Source organism: Nannospalax galili, unplaced genomic scaffold, assembly GCF_000622305.1.
Source record: "Nannospalax galili isolate Female #2095 unplaced genomic scaffold, S.galili_v1.0 scaffold979, whole genome shotgun sequence".
NCBI lineage: Eukaryota > Metazoa > Chordata > Mammalia > Rodentia > Spalacidae > Nannospalax > Nannospalax galili.
Window position 1 is genome coordinate 1,467,616 of NW_008343671.1, and position 20,842 is coordinate 1,488,457.

Consider the following 20,842-nt stretch of genomic DNA (forward strand, 5'->3'; position numbering starts at 1 on the left):
GGTCTCACTCTGATAACTAGGCCATGAGCTCCTGGGCTCCTGTCATCCTCCTGCAAAAGCGGGATGCACAAGCATAAGCCACCATGCTAAGCTCAAATCATTGATATGGGGAATATGGGAATAAAGCCTACTGAGCATTTAATATGTGCCCCAAACTTCATTTATCAATAAAGTTCTTATAAAACTCCTAAGACCCTTGGAAAGGTATTATGATGATAGTTCATTTTTTAAAGATCTATTTAAAAAATTTTTTTGGGGGGGTCTTTTTGACATAGGGTCTCCCTCTAGCCCCAGCTGTCCTGGAACTCACTATGTGGACCAGGCTGGCCTTGAACTCACAGAGATCCACCTGCCTCTGCCTCCCGAGTGCTGGGATCAAAGGCGTGCACTTAACTTAGGGGTGTGTGTGTGTGTGTGTGTGTGTGTGTATGTATGTCACGTGTGTGCAGGTACCCACAGAGGGCGGAAAAGAATGTCAGATGCCCTAGAGACGAAGTTACAGGCATTTGTAAGCCCCCTGATGTGAATGCTGGGAACCAAATCAGGTCCTCTGGAGGAGCAGTAAGTGCTCTTAACTGCTGAAAGATCTCTCCAGCCCCTGTGATGACAGGAAAAAACCAGGATCAAATATTATAGAATTCCCCAGGTTCTCCTACTTCCTCAATTTCAGATCAAGGATCTATTCAGGACTGGCTAACTGAAGAGCCCACATCACTACCCACTTTATTCTATTCTCTGCCAAACTTCCGTGACATTCCCTACCTCCCCAAATTTAGCATTGCAGTGACTCCAAGTGACTATCTGAAAGTAGAACCTAAAGAAAAATTAGATGATCAAACCACCCACTCCAAACAATTATATCAATCTTTAAACTATGAAGTCCAACAGGTCTGAGGGGTAAAAAGAGCCCCGGAATTGGTCCTGCCAGCACAACAGTTAACTGTACGGGTCTAGAGTTGCAAGCTAAATTCTATCCCAGCTCCGTATTCTCTACCTCTATTTGATTGTGAAAAAAATTACATAATCACTCTGGACTCCATTTTCTCATCTAAAAAGAAATATGGAGCTGAAATTATCACCTACCTTAGAAGGCTGTTATTGTAGCTGAGATGAGATCCAGAGTACTGACTCACAGTAAACACTTCATACAGAATTTCTTCCTTTTCTAGACAGAGTCTCATACAGAAGCTGATCTCTCTACCTCCAAAGTGCTGGGATTACAGGTGTGCACCAATCACGCCCAGCCTGTCCGGTATATTCACTTACTCCTACCTCATATCATAATCATGCTTCAGAATTCTTCATTTCCTCTGCCTACTGTCTCTTTTATCTCTACTCTCACATAAAGTTCTCAAAAGTTCCACAGCCCTTTTGGCTACTCCAAGAAACTGCTTTCACTAAAAATAAAGAACTAGAAAATAAAACCACCCAACTGCTAAATGTGACAGATGTATTTATATATTTATCTTACCTAAGCTCAGCATTTGACAATGATAAATCAAAACTCCTGGCTTTTAGAATTGGTTGAAGGCTGCTTCCCTAAATCTGCCTATATCCTAGCCACTCCAACCCAAAACTGTGTGGCTATTTTTGTACTAAAAAGGGAAGGGGTGGGGGTCTTTGTAGATGTAAGTTTGGATCTCAAGATGAGAACATCCTAGATTATTGGGGTAGGTCCTAAATCTGATGGCAAATGTCCTTATAAGAGCATACAGAAGAGAGACATAGAGGAGGAAATAATCACATGAACACAGAGGCAGAAAGTGGAGTTATGCTGTATGTACTAAGCCAGAGAACACCTGCAGCTCCCAGAAGCTGGAAGCTGGAAGGACCAGGGGAGAATTCCCTTCCCTCCCCTACCAGTCTTCAATGAATTCAACACTACCTATAACTCATTTCAGGTTTCTGGCTTCTAAACTCTGACAGAAGTCTTGATTCACCTGCCTCAGCCTCTAAGTGCTGGGATTACTGGTATACAACACCATGCCCAGATTAAATTTCTGCTACATTAAGACACCACATATGTGGAAATTTGGTACAGCAGTTCTAGGGAGCTAATGCAGATTTCATGGCCATTACCTGATTCTCCTCCCAACACTCGGAGCACTCCTCAGTCTCTGTGACTGACTTCTCTTCCTTCAACGTACCCACAAGCCCCCTGCAGCCAGCCTTAGACAACTGGAGTCACCAACCACCCCCATTTTTATCATCAGCCTCTCAATGACTGGAACCACCTCTAAGACCATTAAGTAAAAAATGCCTATGAGCTGATGACATAAAACTATTTCAGTTCAAGTCTCTAATAGGCACAAATCCTAAGTGTCACATCAAAGCTCCAATTACCTATAGAGATCTCTCTAGACACACCTCTACCCCTAGAACTTAGCAAGTACAAAACCAAACCCATTATCTTTCCTACCAGATTGCTTACTTTCTAGTAATCCAGCTACCTACACTAGAATCCTTACCTCTCTTCCTTTATTCCCCAAACCAATCTGCCAAACCAGTCTTATCAGTTCTACCTCCTGAGTTTCACTGGACATCATCCCTTACTGCCAATGCCCATGGTGCAGGTAACATCTCACCCAATCTAGTCCAATGGCCTATTTCTCCCTTCAATCCACCCTTCATACAGTTTTGATCATCTTTCTAATAGGCAAATTTGATCAGGCACTACCCTGTCAAAACAAATTCTAGTGTCTCTCTGTTCATGCTCAATATAACACCAACAACTGCCAGGAGTTCCTGGGGTGGACCAAGCCAGCAGCCTCACACGGCAAATGCTTTACCCACTAAGCCATCTCACTAGCCCTTTTATTCTCTTGCTTTCTGATGGTTTTTGTTTTGTTTTGTTGAGACAAAGTATCACTATATAGTCCAGTCTTTGAACCCATCATTCTCCTGCCTCAGCCTCCCAAATGCTAGGATTACAGCTGTGTACCAGAATGCCTGGCTTTCATACTTCTTAATTTATACAAATCTTCCATTCCCTTACCTGAAATTTCTTCTATGCTATTTGCACGCATATCCAGAAGGACAGTCCCATTAATAAGGCAGCTCCTTAGCTCAAAGAGACTGTGCAATGAAAGAGTCGCCACATAAGGCTTGCTCCAGCGTTCCCCACCATCTTCAACATCTTCTTCAAATTTCAGCCACCTGGAAGCATTATAAATGAGATGCCAAAGACAGAAAGTACAGACTTTTCGAGAGATAAAAATATCTGAATCTTCATAATGAACACTGTAAAGTCTAGTCTATATATCAGGGGCACATTGCTAAGCGAAATAGAGCAAGTTCTAGCACAGTGCAAAACTGTGTACAGTTTACTTCCATTTTTGTTTAAAGAAAAATTTAAAATCGTGAACACACACATGTATAAGACCCCAAACGCCTTCCTTGTCCTATCTCTGGGGCAGTGGGATTGACGATAACTCATTTTCTTCCTTTTCTTATCTTTGTTTTCTAACTTTCTATAATGAACATGTATTACATGCACAATTTAAAAAGATCTAATCTCGGGGCTGGAGAGATGGCTCAGCGGTTAAGAGCACCGACTGCTCTTGCATCGGACTGGGGTTCGATTCCCAGCACCCACATGGCAGCTACGAACCGTCCTTTACTCCAGCTCCAGAGGAATCCGAAGCCCTCTTCTGACCTTCGCGGCATTGCATGACATGGGTGCACTTACATACATGCAGGCAATACACATGAAATAAAAATAATAAACTATTTTTAAAAAAGATCTAATCTCTATCATTTAGACACATTAACAAATCACATTAATAAAACAATCTATGTGACCTTTAGAAATCCACAAAGACAGAGTAACAAAAGACTAATTGCCTTTTCACTTGATATCAGGCAAACTGCCTTGTTTACTTCTCTGTACTCATCAAGATGCCCAAGACAGAGCACGCATCCAGGAAAAGCTACATTAATGAGAGCTGGAGCCAGTTCTACTAGCTACCCACTCACTTCTTCCCTAACACTCAGATAAGATGGCATTATATCATCTGTAAGGATCACTGGTCAGCTACTAGAGAAACCTAGACATGTTTATACAAGCATGGCCACTCAACTAGGAAGTCTAGTGTTTGGCTACCTACAATACCAAGGGCCTTTAAGAAATTAAATTGCCTTAGAGGAAGTTGGAGTCTCAGAAATTCTGGGACTGTCATGGAATTAAAACATAAATGACCCTATGGTTCACCTGCAGAAAAAGTCTAGAATGATGTTATATTTGCTCAGCTAGGTCACAACTAAGGTGGTCTTGCCCAGAATCTTCTAAACTAGACCTATGTTATCAAGAGAGCCTATAAATTTATTCTGGGCCACAGATCAATGAAGAGGACACCCCTGTTTATACCCATTGATCCTATGATCAAGGTCACCTGGCATAGGTACGACAAGAAATATCAGAAAGAGGCTAACACCAACACTCCACTGGAGCATCAATCACTACATTAGCTATTGCTTCAACTGTACAGAAGTAAAAGGCAAGCATGTCTGCCATTTGCTGGGAGTGAACAAGTGCCTGCCCAGCAGATCTTGATCTAGGCTATTTGAGGGCCTTACCTGGCTGTCTCCTTCCACTCAGCGTCTTCCCCCTCTTTCATACAGATCTCGTCCAGCTCTGTGAACAGCTCATGAGGCACATGCTCTTCGTCTTCCTCAGTGCCGAGAATGAACTGAACACGCTGAGATGGGGTGTCTAGGAAACCAACCACAGAGAAAGGTCTGCATCTAGCCTCAAAGTCGGAACAGAAGTCGTATTCGGCCTTACCTAACAACTTTGGAAATACAGAGAAGACAACCCTGAACACAGATCAAACAAGTTCCTTTGTCCCTAGAGAAAATGTTATTTTATGGAAGCATTTTCACAAAAGGACAGAGCTTCGAACTAAGACCATCTGCAGAAGTCCCATAAGAACCTAGAGATCTGACAAGTTTTGATCAAAAGAAATGACTAATTCTCTAGGCGAAGGATTTTACTTACAGTATTGTTTGGGGTGGGGGAGGCTGAAGTGTGAAGTTTTCAGGAAAACATTTTAAATTCTTAAAAAAAAGTATTTCTTCTTGGAAACCCTACCCAAGGGCTAGAGAATTAAGACCACCTTCTTAACCCCTGACACTGCTAGGCCTCACCATACCTCACTACAGGGATACCCACCCTCTCTCTCCCCATCATGTTTTGTTACCATGAGCCGAGGCTTCCAGGCCCTCCTCACTCTGGCCGATTCCTTTGCCCCGCCCTCGTCTACGGTGCTTCTGGCCATGGGTGCGGTGGTGCCGATGGCTCTGCCTGCCCAGCGGCATACGAACCCCCACATACAGAGTTCTATGACCTGGAAGGAAGCAGAAGGCTATGGAGAGAACTTTCACCAAAAGAGCCTGGCATAATTAAAACCAAAAAGATCGCAGGGTTTTGGACTGGTCGCAATTCTGGAATAATAAAATTTCAAAGACTCCCAGGAGCAGACAGTGATCAAAACTGAAGGTCTCTTCCTTTGTCTGGCAGGTTGCTGCAAACCTCACAAGGAATTTGTGAAGATCAAAAGAAGCAATGTGTGTTATTATTCTGGGCACTAGCTGTGAGGGTGGGTGTCCATGCTGGGAGGTGTGGGCCAGGCCTAGTGAGCGTGTGAAGGTCATAGCAGGTGGTAAATTAGGGTGCGGGAAGGTAGCTTCCTGGTGGAACACATGCTTAGCATGTGCAAGGTCCTGGGTTCAATCTAAGAAGGGAGGGAGAGAATATGACCTGTAAACGGTGATTATGTGAATATATAATAGTGTTTGTTATTACAATAACAATCTGTGTGATTTTTTTTTAAGGTAATGCAATTCCTGTATATAATCATGGCAGGTCTTAGCAGGGAGGCAGTTTAGAGAAGTGGTCAAGCCTGGGTCCAAAAACCATTTCACCATTTACTAGCTGTGTGACCATAAACAAATTATCTTATCGCTCTGACTTTTTTTTTTTTTTTTTGACAGGGTCTCTCTGTAGCCCCAGCCCACCTGGAACTCACTATGAAGACCACGCTAGCCTCAATCTCACAGAGATCTGCCTGCATCTGCCTACCAAGTGCTGGGATTAAAGGCATGCACCACCATGCCCAGCACTGACTCATCTTTTAAAAGGAATTCTAAAAGCTTTTCTATTTATTTTTTTTTTCTTTTTTTTCTTTTTTGAGACACAATCTTCCTGTAGCCCCAGCTAGCCTAGAACTCACTATATTGACTAAGTTGGCCTTGATCTCATAGAGATCTGTTGGGCTATGCCTCCTGAGTGCTGAGATCAAAGGTATGTGCCACCATGCTTGGCTCTAAAAGCTTATGTTTAAACTCATAGGGTTGGGCTGGGAGAAATGGTTCAGCAATTAAGCGCACTGGCTGCTCTTGCAAAGGACCTGGATTCAATTCCCAGCACCCACATGGCAACTAACGACTGCCTGTATCTCCAGTTCCAGAGGAATCCGATGCCCTGTTTTGCCCTCAGGGCACTGCACTACACAGGTGCACTTACACACATGTAGGCAATATACTCATACATATAAAATAAAAATAATAAATGAAATATTTTTAAAAATAAATGCAGGGCTGTTGAAAGCAGTAAATAAGATGATAAGCAGAAAATGCTTAACACAACTGAGCATGGTGGGTCTTTAGTCTCAGCACTTGGGAAACAGAGGCAGGCAGATCTCTGTGAGATTAAGGCCAGCCTGGTCTACATAGCGAGTGCCAGGCTATGTGGGGCTACAGGGATACCCTGTCTCAAAAAGACCAAAAAAAAGAAGAGGGGGGGGAGAGAGAGGGGGAGAGAGAGAGAGAGAGAGAGAGAGAGAGAGAGAGAGAGAAGGAAGGAGAGAGAGAGAAGGAAGGAAGGAAGGAAGGAGAGAGAAAGAGAAAGAAAGAAAGAAAGAGAAAGAAAGAAAGAAAGAAAGAAAGAAAGAAAGAAAGAAAGAAAGAAAGAAAGAAAGAAAGAAAGAAAGAAAGAAGGAAAATGCCCAACATAATGCTTGGAATAAATCAGCCAATATATTCTAGGATCAGTGTCTGCACTGCAGAATACACAATCTAGACTAGTAGTGAAAGACTATACATCATACGGAGCATAAGGCTGGGTTTAAAGAGATATTATTGAAGATAATAAAGAAAGAGAAAGGGACATGGAAAAGAAGTGAACCAAAGCAGTCCTCCTTTGTTCCTCCCCTCAGACTCCCTCATTCTTTCTTTGGTTTTCATACTTCACCTGACTTCCACTAACTTCCCCCCTGCCTTCCTGCCTAACCTGGAGCTCAGAATCAGTAGCTTTAGAGCTGTTCTCACAGCTGACACGCAGAGCCTTGGTAACCCCCATTTCCACTGATTACTGCCGCTCTGCACGCCAGATCTTAGACACTTTCACACTGTTCCCACAGCTGTTCCAATATTCAGCTACTGTCTGCATCTACCACCTGTCCCCACTCCCTCCCTTTGAACAGTGGCCTTGCTTCTTACTGATAAAACAGGCCCTCACATGACATCTTCTTCCATCACAATCTGGCTCCTCTCCCCTCTGCCAGGCTAAGCTCTCCACCCCATGCCTCCCACTCCTGTGGGATCTCCTGCACTAGCTATCCTTACTGTTTGCTCTTCATCCAGCCCTTCCACAAGATTCTCCCCACTGACCATAAAAAGAAACCTTCCCACTGAGGTGCGGCTCCCCCAAGTTTCTGCCTTTCCTTCCTTCTCCATCAAACCACTTTCCAGGATCATCACCGAACTAATTCCCTTTCTTCACCAACTCTTTGTTCCCTGGCCTCTGAGTGTGGCTTCTGCTCCCCATTCTCTAAGGAAGCTGCTCATAGTAGGAAGACCAGATGGCACTTAGTCACCAAATCTCTATCCTTGTACATCTCTCAGTTGGTAGAGAGCCCATCATGCATCAGACAGTCTCCAAATCATTTATCTATTTTCCCTTGGTGTTCTGGGTTCCTTTATTGCCCTCTGCTGGCTCCTGCACTCTTTTAGAGCTTCCTAATTCCACCACAATCCACCAAAGGAATAATCCATCCTTGCCCCCCCCCTTTTTTTTAGTGCTACCCAGTTTTTGGATTTCAATGTTCACTTCTACAAACGACTCCCAATTTTTCAATCTTATTTTGTAGCCCAGCCTAGCCTCATACAGTCCTCCTGACTCACTCTGGGATTATAGGTGGGTGTCACTGTATCTCACTTCAAATCTTAATCACTCATCCCAAAGCAAGTTTGTAATTACCATCTTCTAAAATCAGGCTCATGCTGGGCATGGTGGCTCTCCCTTGTAATCTAAGCACTCAAGAGAGTGAAGAAGGATAGCCAAAAGTTGGAGGTTAGCCTGGGTTACCTAGTGAGTTTGAGAACCCCCTGGTAAATAGTGAAACCCTATCTCAAAAATAAATAAATGGCTGGGTGTGGTGATGCATGCCTTTAATTCCAGCACTTGGGAGGCAGAGGCAGGAGGATCTCTTGTTAGTTCGAGGCCAGCCTGGTCTATACAGTGAGCCAGCTGGGACACAAGGAGACCCTGTCTCAAAAAAAAAAAAAAGACAAATAAATAAATAAATAAATAAATAAATAAATAAATAAATAAATAAATAAATAAATAAATAAAGTAGAACCAGCCTCTGTGTTTCTGTTCATAGCATTACCACTGTGTCACATTTCTGGCTTGGCACCTCAGTTACCTGAGATTTCCAGCTCTACCCTTCTGCACATTTGAACGTGCACCCTGTACATTAGGGTTTCTCTCCTCCCACTCTGACAAAGCAGGGTCTCCTTCCTGCCCCCACCACTATTTAACCTTAAAAGTAATCCCCATGCTCATAGCCCTCATCATTGCTCGCCCCTATGAATTCCAAGACTTTTTATGCTCAGTTTTCAGTCTCCTCTCTAAATTTTTCTTCCTCTAAGATAAGCTTACATAGTCAATATAAATTTAAACACCCTAAAAGAACTAGGTTATCAGCTCAAGAGAGTTAAAGGAGGATCCTATATGCTTGCCCAGAACAAACATTCTCGGGAGGCATCCAGAGCTGAATACCTTTGTACCTTCACCAGCACAGAACGGCTTGCTTTCAGCTCCATCTGCTCTTCGTGGCTACTGCATCCACAACTCCCCCAGCCTTCTCTACGCAAACCAAAGTGCTTATCCACAGATGTGTTGATAGTGTCTGGACACTCACTCATCTAAGACTGAAAACTCACCTTCCTTCTTAGTATTATTTTTTTATTTTCCCGATCAAAAGTGTGGCTTCCTTCCTCTAAGTACCCAGAGCCCTTGGCTAGAACTTCTCTCATGAATCTGTTTCCCACACTAGAGTTGAACATCTGTCTTATTCCCTACTATGCATCTGTGAGCTCCTCGATACCCTACCCTCAGTACTCCCAGAATCCCTATGTAACCAAACATCATCTTCCACAGGGTCATGGCTCCACAAACAGTCAGCAGATGGAGTATCTCCCAAGTGCCTCCCCCAGGAATATAACCCCTTAAGACTTCCTCAGGAGTGCCCAATCTGACTTAAAGGAGCCCAAGATCTGAAAGGGGCCACAAAGGACCATAAAACCAAAGTGATTATGTTTAGGATGAAGAAAGTACTTGTCAGAGCATGAGGGATTGGGTGGTTTGAGAAGCTCCTTGCTGACGTGTGAGTAAAAAGCTTAATCTGTAAGACTTCTCAGAAAAGGGGACTTTATAAGAAAAGTTGCCAATTCATGGTCTTTTACCACCTTGGGTTTCCTAGGACTATGGCCAGCTCCTTCAACAATGCTCCCCACTCTCTAATGGGAGTCAGGTGCCTTGTTTGCTGCTCTAACATTTGTCCATTTCTCCTCCTTTTCTTTGCCTCCCCATCCCTCACCAGATACTATGTTTTCTAAATCCCAAAGTGCTAAATCAAAATAAGATGGAAACAGTGAAGATTAGAAGACTATGAGACATCTATCTGTCTCAGGGTTATCTTATGCTGGTTGGTTCATACACATCCCAGGACATTTTTGATGGACATATCTCTAAATGTAATATAGTCAACTCCATAGAAAAAGAATAGAGCCAGAAGAAATTGTGTGCTAAGATTTAGGATTCCAGGCCCCTGGCATTCTGATAATAATATAAGCAATAGCGTATATAAAGTAGGAAAACAACTAAGCAGAATGTCATTCATTACTAATAATGCCCCACTCTAATATAGCAATGATATCCCTGTAGTACACCCACTAAGATCACCCCTGGTAGCATTAGCAGCAGAATGGAGTCACCCAATTGTGCCGTGTTCTGTCCCAAGGGCTGGGATACAGCACAAAGTTTTCAGGATAGATAGACAGACATTCTAAAAACAAAGTATTTCAAATACAGCTGATTACTACAAATCAAAGGTAAAGTGCTAGAGAGTCTGTGGTAGGGACAGGAAAGAGACAGACATCAGTGAAGATGCTTAGATGGGACCTCTGCATGATGAGAAAGAGGAGGCAATCAGAAGAGCTGGGGAAAAGAACATTCTAGGGAGAGAAAAGATCAAGCACACAGGCACTAAGCTGGAGTGTGTGGGGATGTTTCCAATGTGAAAAGGCTGCTAATAGGGATAGACCAAGGTGGACAGGGGAAAGAAAGAAGGACAGGAAAATAGGCAGAAGCAAATCACAATGATTCCACGAGCAGGGACAAACACAATTAGATCCTAGAGAATCACTTCAAACAGCCTCTAAAATGGTGGCCTGAGTCTTATAAAATCATGTGTGGAGCTAGCCTTAAAGAACTGAAGGTAACCTGGCATGCCTTTGCCAGAGCCATCTCAACCATGGGCTTTCTCTTTCCTAAAGAGTCCCTTTGAACATATCCCAAACACTTCCACTAGGCTCACACTAGAATACTGCTAGTATTACTTAGTTGTACCTAAATTCTCTAAAGAAATTGAGGAAGCACTGCCTGGACATTGGAACCTGTGCTATTAATCTTATCTCACTGGTTAACTTGCTTGTCACTACCTCAAGTGTGATGAACCAAGTAAGTAGCTTCCCAAGTCTTGTTCAGAGGTGATGAAGCTAGTCCAATGTTCGGGTCCTAGAAAAGGTTCAGGCCAGGATGCTCTTTGGTGTCAACACACTGGTTTAATTGTTCTCACTCCCCCACTGCAGGGAACCACAGAAAGGCTCAGTACATGTTTTTTGAACATATAGGATATGGTTTGCCTTGATATCTGAATTCTCACAGCGCAGGTCTGAGGCATAATAAGACATCCTTCAGATGCCTTTGATGGTTCTGTAGGAAGTAAGGTAAAGCTTGCATCTTAGAGAATATGCCCATCCCTGCTTTTTGAAAATACCAGAGAGGTAGAAATGAAAGCAAGCTCTACAGGGGTCAGAGCTAAGAAGGACCAAATGGCTGTCAGAAAATTAGATACCCCTTCCTAAGCTGGGGATTCTAAGGCAGGGATCTGGATTTTCTGAGTGAAATTAGCAGAAAAGATAAGAAGCAAACAGACACTAAGAAATAAAGAAAAAGCCCAGTCTATCTAGCTGGATTCTGATAGGCCAGTGATTTCACCAAACTGATCCTACAACTACTCTGATGGTCATTCAACCAGAGGCCTGCCCACACAGCTCTGTTCATTTGCTCCCAACTCAACCAAAACACCATTTCTTCTCATCTAATTCCTCATTCTTTTCTCTGGGCAGTGTCAGAACTAGTCTACTGAGGCTATATAAGTGCAAAGAAAGAATTCTAATTCTTCAAAAGTAAACTTTTGAGAAAGATGTTGGTGTACTTTATAAAAATACACACACGCACATACACTGAGAGCAACCATGAGTGAACTGCACTGAATCTTGTAGAGAAGTCACAGGCATGATCTACCCACAGAGAGAGACTAGGGGTGGGGGTGGGGGTGCAGACTACACTTCTGTGTGCACACTGTTTACCAAGTACTCACATGGAGCTCATTAGCAAGTACTAACTGGTTCTCAGCTCCTTTGGACTCTCAGGTTGACTCAAAGTCAAAAACCACAGAGGGAAATCCTACATGTAAACAGATGCAAGCCTTTCTGTAAAATTATAAATATGACCAAATGGGTCTTGCCCTTGTTAAAAGCTTATTAGAAAGCATTAACCTTACCTCAGGGGTCATAAATCTAGTACTTAATCAGGAATAATGATCTGCCAGAAATAATAGGAAAGCCAAGCCTCTAACTAAAGCAAGTGCCCTGTTCCCACTGGGGCCTGAGAGAATCCACGGAAATATATTATGGGTTGCTGCTCTTTTTCTTTTCTTCTTTTTTTTTTTTGTCTTTTTGAGACAGGGTCTCCCTGTAGCCCCAGCTGGCCTGGAACCTGGAACTCCTTATGTAGACCAGACTGGCCTTGAACTCACAGAGATCTACCTGCCCCTGCCTCCCAAGTGCTGAGACTAAAGATGTGAGCCACCACATCCAGCCCATGGATCACTGCTCTTGAGTTACCTTCCGAAAGCTGTCCTTACATTTGCTTTTGAAAAGTGCAGTGTCATGGTTTAGAGTGCCTTCTCTTACTGACAGAATTAACTCATTCTAAAAGACCCACATTTATAGTTTCTAACAACGTCTAGACACTAAAGCTCAGCAACTGTTCTGAAAACGGCATAAGGGACTATGGATAGAGCTCACAAAACTAAGTGGGAGAAGGCCCAGAGAGTTCTCTGCAGCCACAGAACCTTGTGTGATGGTATACCACCGAATCAGAACACAATTTATGGCTACCTTCCGTTAAAATAAAACTGATTTTCCCTATGCTTCTAGGGGACACTACTACCCTTTATGCAGCCTCACCAAGTCTTACGGCTGCACTTCAGAGGGAGTTGGGATGGAATCCATGGCACACCAACCCCCAGCAAATCCCAACTCTCTTCTTCTCCAGCGCTGCTCTTGAACCAGGCCTGGGGCATGGGAGGACCACGAGTTCTCCATTTGCCTATAGGACATTTTTGTAAGTGCTAACTCAAATAAGATTCTAGTTTTCAGAAAGGTCTCTTTACAAAGGACCATTTCCCAGTAGAGTGTCCCCCAGTAATGCCGACATCATTATGCAACTTTCTTTTCTGGCAAAGTAGAGCATGAATAAGAAAGAGATACTATCATCTGAAACCGCTGTTCCTCCTGACAGTCCCTCATCTGACCTCTGTGGAGAAAGCCTAGTGCTCAAAATCCAAGAGCTTGCCCAGGCTCATTATTGTACTCCCAAGGACATAAAAGTGTTCATAAAATGTCTGTTCTTTGTTGAGAACAAAGTTCCACTGAGCAGCTGCGAGAGGGTAACTGAGTGGAGAGCAATGCATTCTGGGGTATAATGGGAGGGCAGAGAGACCACAAGACTACTAGGGACAGGACAAGGAAACATCTATATGATGGAGCAAGATATTGAGGTTGGACGGGTAAGTTAGATAAGTGTCCTGCCTGGCACATAATACAGCCGAACAAAAGAAGCAGGATCCATCCCAGCCTCCACTGCCATTAGCAGGTATTTGGAGTGATTTCCCCGTCATTACAGAGGGATAATGACACCCATACCTCCTGGGGCACTAGATGCAAAAGGCAACTTGTATAAAGTGCCTAATCTGATGCGTACCACACAAGAGACATTCAACAATCACAGCCTCCCATTCCTCCCCCTTTCCTTCCTCCATTTTCTCCCTGTCCCTTCATCCCTCTGCTCAAAATAACTTGGAAAACTTGACCTTGATCTACCTAAACACTACTGACCTCCACAGAGCCACCCACACAAGTTTTCGTGGTAACAGACCCAGAGCTGAGTCAGCCTCTACAGTTTTCCGTCTCTCTCCATCCAAAGGACACGTTTTCTCTGGGGGTTGTACGAGCCTGATGCAAAACTCATCATGGGAACAGGCAGTACAGAGAGAACATTTCACATGCTATCTCAGGCATCAGAAAGCTGCTGAATCACACAGCCTTCAACAGTGCAAGACACTACAGATATTTCACAAAGGCTTTTGTGCCAAACGTGGCTTCTCATTAAACTGTATTGGATGTGAACCTTCCTCTGAGATAACAGAATATCACCACTAATGAAGAACCATAGTCAGGAATGAGTCTAACTCTAAAGGTCCAACTAGACCCTGGGAAAACGGAAAAAAGGACACTACATAACTATCATTTGGGAAGCTGGGGGACAGCCAGAGAATAAGAATGCCTCTTCCTGTTTTCTACTTCTACAAAGTTTTTATATAACTTTGTGCTGTGGATTTAGAGGGTCTGTTGCCTACATATTTCTGATTTTCATTTTCTTGTTTAATTTTAAAAAACAAAAATATCAGGTAGAAAATGGCCATAGTTAGAAAATGAAGAACAAATAGTGGGGATGTGCTGTAAGGAAAAAAAGGTTTACAGTGAAACAAAACTTTTAAAACTACTGATATTTAAAGTTTTGAAGATACGTGTATTTCTAGGCAGTTGTGAAAAATCACTAAACAATTGAGTACTCTACATTGTTAAGTAATAGGCTATTTGTTAACATTTATATTGAACTTATGACCTTACCAATGCTCAAAGCACTGCAGCATATACTATTAAGCCTCATGATATCCCTGTCAGACAGGCTGCATACTATTCTCTCTCTTTTATTTTATAGAGGAGGAACATGAGGCAAGGGAGATTGAGGGATTTCCCTCCATGGGGTCCTAGAGCTAGTGAGAAAGAATTAGGACTAGCCAGATGTGGTGGCACACGCCTGTAATCCCAGCACTTGGGAGACAGAGGCAGGCGGATCTCTTTGAGTTCAAGGCCAGCCTGGTCTACATAGTGAGTTCCAGGCCAGCTGGGGCTACAGGGAAATCCTGTCTCAAAAAGACCAAAAAAATAAAAATAAAATAAAATAAAAAGAATTAGGACTTGAACCCAGGTCAAGGTAAGTCTGTTTTCTTTGTTTTTTCCATACCAGGCAGCCTCTTGCCAAGTTCTGTCACACAGAATCAGCAGTTCTTACCTTCCAACTCTTCTTTCTCATAGTGAATGTTGAGAATTGTGCTGGTTCCACCTTGATCCACCACAGCTTCCTCATCTGGTCTCTGTTTAAACACAAATAAGCAAACAGTCACAGTAATACACACATTATTCATTCATTCAAACACTTAAGACCACTGTGTATGTCAAGACTCTTCTGAGACACCTGGAGGTGGAAATATGATTTACATGTATTTTTAAAATTTGAACCTCATAATAACCTTGAGATGCAAATATGGCAGCCATTCTCTTTTGTATTTTGTTGAGTAGCCTAGACCCAAAGTACATTAAATAATTATGGCCTAACGTCACAAAGTGGTAAAAGAGTCAGGACTGAGCCAGGTTGTGTGAGTGGCTCAGCTGTCTTTTTTCCCCTGCTTACTACTCTGGCTATGCATCTGTAGAGTGACTTAGAAGCTTGGTGTAAACCGGTCTCTTTGACCTCATTGCACCCCTTGAGGGTTTGTCACCCTCTGCTCAGCTTCACCATTCTTCTCTTGGGTCTCCCTTCCTCCAATCTTGGTTCCCATGGAAGAGCTCTCTACCCTTGTTTCCCGCTCTGGAGGCTTCGCATTTCAATGTGGAATGAAATGGTGGTTCCTACCAGATGAGCCTCTAGGGCGGTGTACTTCAGATCTATGTATCTGAAACCAAATTAACCTTCCTTCCAAAACTATCATCCTGCCCTCACATTTATTTCTAGCCATGGCACCATCCATCATTTCTTAGCTACTATTTGAAATCTCAAACCTAACTATCTATTCCTCGTGCATTAGAGTCCACCATCTGTAGTCAGGCACGTCGTCTCCCTCTATAATCAAGTCTCCTCTGCAATTTCTCTCCAATGTATTCTTATCTCTCATCCATTCTACCATGCATGCTATGTCAAGCCTTTTATATCAAACTGGCATTTTTCTTCGGTCCTGGAACCACACCCACCTTCTTCACTGAGTGCTGCTTGTCTGCATGGGACCACCATCTCTCTGCCACTCCATCCCACCAGGGCAGTTAATACTTACTCTCTCTCTCTCTCTCTCTCTCTCTCTCTCTCTCTCTCTCTCCCCCCGCCCCCGTCCGTCTTTTGTATATAACTCAAGCTGGCCTAGAACTCACCATGAAACAGAAGATGACCTTAAACTCCTGATCCACACCACCTCGTAAGTGCTGGGACTACAGGCATTACATGCCTGACTGGCTTTATTCATCATCTCTTACATCTTAGCCTAAACAGATTTTCTTGGAAGACTTCTCTGACTGCCCCTCACTTCCAAATTAACCTTGTCCCTCATTTTGATGTCCTGATAGTACACTGTAGTTCTCCTGAGTAATGAAATGTCTCTTTTTGCTCCTTGAAGAAGGGGCTACATCTGTCTTATTCAAGACTATACATATGTATATGAGGTCTGGAGAGATGGCTCAGTGGTTAAGTGTGTACTGCTCTTGCAGAGGATCTAAGTTTGGTTCCTAGCACCCACATCTGGTAGTTCACAACCTTGTATAACTAGCTCCAGGGGCTCCAATGCCCTCTTCTGGCCTCCATGGGCACCTGCACTCATATGCACATAGCCCCCCCCCCAATACTAGCACAAACACAAAATTTAAAATAAAACAAATCTTTGTGTGTGTGTGTGTGTGTGTGTGTGTGTGTGTGTGTGTCTTTTGAGACAAGGTCTCCCTGTAGCCCCAACTGGCTTGGAACTAGGTACATAGACCAGGCTGATCTTGAACTCACAAAGATCCCACCTATCTCTGCCTCCCAAGTACTGGGATCAAAGGTGTGTGCCACCACTCCTGTCTAAAAGACTAAAGGCTGGGCATTGTGATACCCGCCCTTAATTCCAGCATTCAAGGCAAAGACAGGCAGATTTCTGTGAGATCGAGGCCAGCCTGGTCTACATAGTAAGTTCCAGGCAGGCCAGGGCTATATAGTGAGACCCTGTCTCAAACACCAAAATAATAGTAATAGTAATAGTAATAATAATAATAATAATAAGCCACAGCTCAACATCCATCCCAAGACTTTTCACATAATACGTGCTTAGTAAGTCTGTTAGAAGAATGACTGTAATAGTATTGACTTTATCAGTACCCTCATAAGACACTGACTTATTAAGAAAAAAACTCACTTTTTAAAAATTTAGAAGAAGCATTTCATGACAACAGCATTGACATATTCAATAACAATTTTCAGAGCTAAGATGCATCTCTTTCAAAATTGGCTATAAATTTTTAGGTTTACAGTTGAATTAATACAGTTATACAATATTGTACTCAGTATAAACCCTGTAAGACATAAAACTGAATGAGGAAAAACACACTTCTTAACGGATACCTCTTGAAATCCGTTTTCCTTTTCAGTCTGTGGCTCTGGCCAGGTTATGTATCCTAGGGATACTGGGCAAACTCCCACCTCCATGTCTGTACCCTGAACTCAGCCACATGCTTCCTCAACCCTTCCTGCACACTAAGTCCTTACCCTCCCTCCGGGTGCTACTCAAACTTCCAGCTTATTATTCTAAAATTACTATTTTGTATTATCATCTATGCCCCCAAAACACAATGCTGAAAATAGGCAATTTATTTCCCAAATGAGACATTTTTTCAGGGAAACTGGAGAAGTTTTGAGACAGGGTCTGTAGCTGCAGCTGGCCTGGAACTCACTATGCAGACCAAGCTGGCCTTGATCTCTACAGAGATCCACTTATCTCTACCTCCCAGGTGCTGGAATCAAAGGTATGTGCCACCATACCAGCACCAGAAGATTTTTTAAAAAAAGAAATTAACTAAAATAAACTTTTAGGGAAATAGATAAGATGGTCAAATGTTTACTTAAATTCAGTTAATTACTGAATTTTATTAATTTCCTTTTTTAACATTTTCAAATCTCTGTTGTTTGAAAATTGTACAGGTCTTTTACAATACAGTATTTTGTTAGTTAAATGACCTCTAGATGTTAATATACAATGAATATCTTTTTCTGAAACTCAACCATGAATTATGGTTTCATCATAGGATTATTCTAAACAGACATAAGATGTTGGGGAAGTCTGAATCCTGTACTTGAAAATATCAGCAAGACAGGCTTTTCCCTAGAGATCCCAAGTGGACTGTGTAGAAAGTGTTTTTGAAGGTTGCTGATTATTTATAGCTGATCTTAAAGTCAGTCAAATTACAGCATTCCTTTTTCTGAAGTTAACTTACTGTTATAGACATTTACAAACACATATTACTACTACCATGAAAAACTCCACCATTAAAAACATTGTTTTAAAGTTACCTGTAGAAGTGAGGGGTAATAAGACAGAAGAAATAGGGAAAGAAGTCAACTTCTCTGAATCTATCTCATCTCATAAATATGTTATATCATTTCATCACAAAATTGGAATTCAAGAAAGGAATTTTCAGGACTGGAGAGACGACTCAGTGGTTAAGACTACTTACTGCTCTTCCAGAGGACCCAAGTATGGCTCCCAGCACCCACCTCGGGTGTCTCACAGTCACCTCTAACTCCAGCTCCAGGGGATCCAACACCCTCTTCTGGCCCCCACAGGTAACTGAACACATGGCAGATATTCATACAGACACACATATACATGAATAAAAATTTTTAAATCTTTTTTAAAAAAGGAATTCTTTTTTTCATTTGTTTATTTTCTGAGATAGGGTCTCCCTGCAGCCCCTACTGGCCTGGAACTTGCTATGCAGATCAGGCTGGCCTGGATCTTATAGAGATCTGCCTGCTTCTGCCTCCCAAGTGCTGGGACCAAAAGCATGTGCCATAATACCTGGGCACAGCTAGCTTTTCAAACTGCTTTTTAGTTAGCACACTATTGGTTGAAGTATTGGTGCTGGGTATCTGGAGGCCATTGTCTATTGTTATATAAAACAGAGAAGTAACTATGGGTTTACTCTGTTGAGAACAGGGATTCCCAAAGGGTTAGAAATAAGACATGGCTGCAAAGTCAAAAGGTAAATAAAAGCCATGTGGTCTTGAATTTGAGTTGAAAGGATCAACAAGAATATATGGAATACACTTTATCTGTAAGTGGTTTTAAATTAGTAAGTTTATTTTTTACCTCTATCCTTTCAAAGGGCCTAGAATATTTGACCAACCAGTTGCTGTATCATTAGCACCCGGATCATGGTCTCTTAAAATACCATGTTTTACTAAAAGGAATCAGAGCTCCTTGAAGAAATGGCTGATCCCAGGTCTGAGTGAGGAAATATACTAGATGTGTCTAAAACCTCATGCTACATCAGGGCATAAGGCAGCACTCAAAGATAAATAGAGTCATGTCCAAAGGACCCTGAAGCCAACTGACAGAGGATCCCTGCCAAAATCAGGATAACGTGAGCATCAACAAAGGTGATAGTTTCAATAGACTAAACATACCAGATGTAATATTAAGATTCACGAGTTTATATCACATTAAAATTTAACAAGGGGGGCTGGAGAGATGACTCTCAGAGCACTGCTTGCTCTTCCACAGGACCAAGGTTCAGTTCCCAGCACCTACATGGCAGCTAACAACCATCCATAACTCCAGTTCCAGGAGATCCGACACCCTCTACTGGTCTCTGGGGGCACTGCACAACATGAGCACACTTATATACATGTAGGCAATACCCTCAGACACATAAAATTTAAAAAATTCATTTATTAAAAATTTAACAAAGGGCAAAGATGTAGCTCAATGGTAAAAAATTTGCCTAGCCTGCAGAAGGCCCTGTGTTCTACTAGTAATGCACATGCATATATACATGCATGTATATGTATGTATGTATGTACACACTTTAGCTAATTGGTCATCATTGAAGGATAATACTAACAAGCCAACTCATGAGTTTGAAAGCTGATCATTTACCTAGGCTTTCCTACACATGGACCAGAGTAGGTGAGAAAGACTTCTCCTAATGAAAGAATAAATGAAGAGAGTGATAAAAAAAGGAATTTTAGAACACTACCACTTTGCACTCCCCACGGACTGCATAGATTTTCAATGGCTGCTAATATCACAAAAGAGAAGCAAGCAGACATTATGAGATTGAAGTATAAGTTGCTCATGAATCTGATAAAGCCTCTAAATCCAGATTCCAATTTAGTGAAAACACAATAAAATGCAATTTCATAGAAAGCAACACCCTGGGAATACAATCAGCAAAAATCGAGATTCTGTCCACTCAAACAGCCTACAGAAAGTGATCAGTCAGTAGTAATGGTACCATGATCACCTGCACTGTGGTCTCTTAAAATATCATTTTCTGGGGTTGGAGAGATGGCTCAGCAGTTAAGAGCAATGGCTCTTCTTACAGACCACCCAGTTTGGTTCCCAGCATCCACATGGTGGCTAACAACCATCTATAACTCCAGTTCCAGGGGATCTCACACCCTCTTCTGGCTTCCACGGGCACTGCACAACACAGATGTACTTACATACATGTGGGCATACACTCAAACAGATAAAATAAAAAATAATTAAAAAAATTTTTAAGAACTACCATTTTCAGCTGGGCGTGGTGGCACACGCCTGTAGTCCCAGCACTCGGGAGGCAGAGGCAGGCGGATCTCTGTGAGTTCAAGGCCAGCCTGGTCTACATAATGAGTTCCAGGACAGGTCGGGCAACAGGAAGACCCTGTCTCAAAAAGACCAAAAAAAAAAATTTTTTTTTTTCTCCTAAAAGCAATCTGAGGTTAAAAAGAAACAAAAAACTGCTTGGAGTGTATAGGCTTTATTTGGATCTTTAGTCAAACAACTAACTGAATTTTTTCTTTAAAAAAAAATTATCTGGGGGACATTCACCCTTCCACCCCCCCCCCCCCCCCCCCCCCCCCCCC

General features: G+C 42.5%; 1 protein-coding gene across 1 annotated transcript in view; it reads right to left on the reverse strand.

The window, feature by feature from the left end:
* Window positions 1-20,842, reverse strand: part of Slc4a8 (solute carrier family 4 member 8) — an 88,130-nt gene that overhangs the window by 46,524 nt on the left and 20,764 nt on the right. The window contains exons 2-5 of the mRNA XM_008840004.3: window positions 14,990-15,071; window positions 5,199-5,345; window positions 4,576-4,711; window positions 2,996-3,156 (exon numbers count right to left, since the gene is read on the reverse strand). Of these exons, the coding sequence (XP_008838226.1) occupies window positions 2,996-3,156; window positions 4,576-4,711; window positions 5,199-5,345; window positions 14,990-15,071 (526 nt within the window). The remainder of the gene's footprint in view (window positions 1-2,995; window positions 3,157-4,575; window positions 4,712-5,198; window positions 5,346-14,989; window positions 15,072-20,842) is intronic.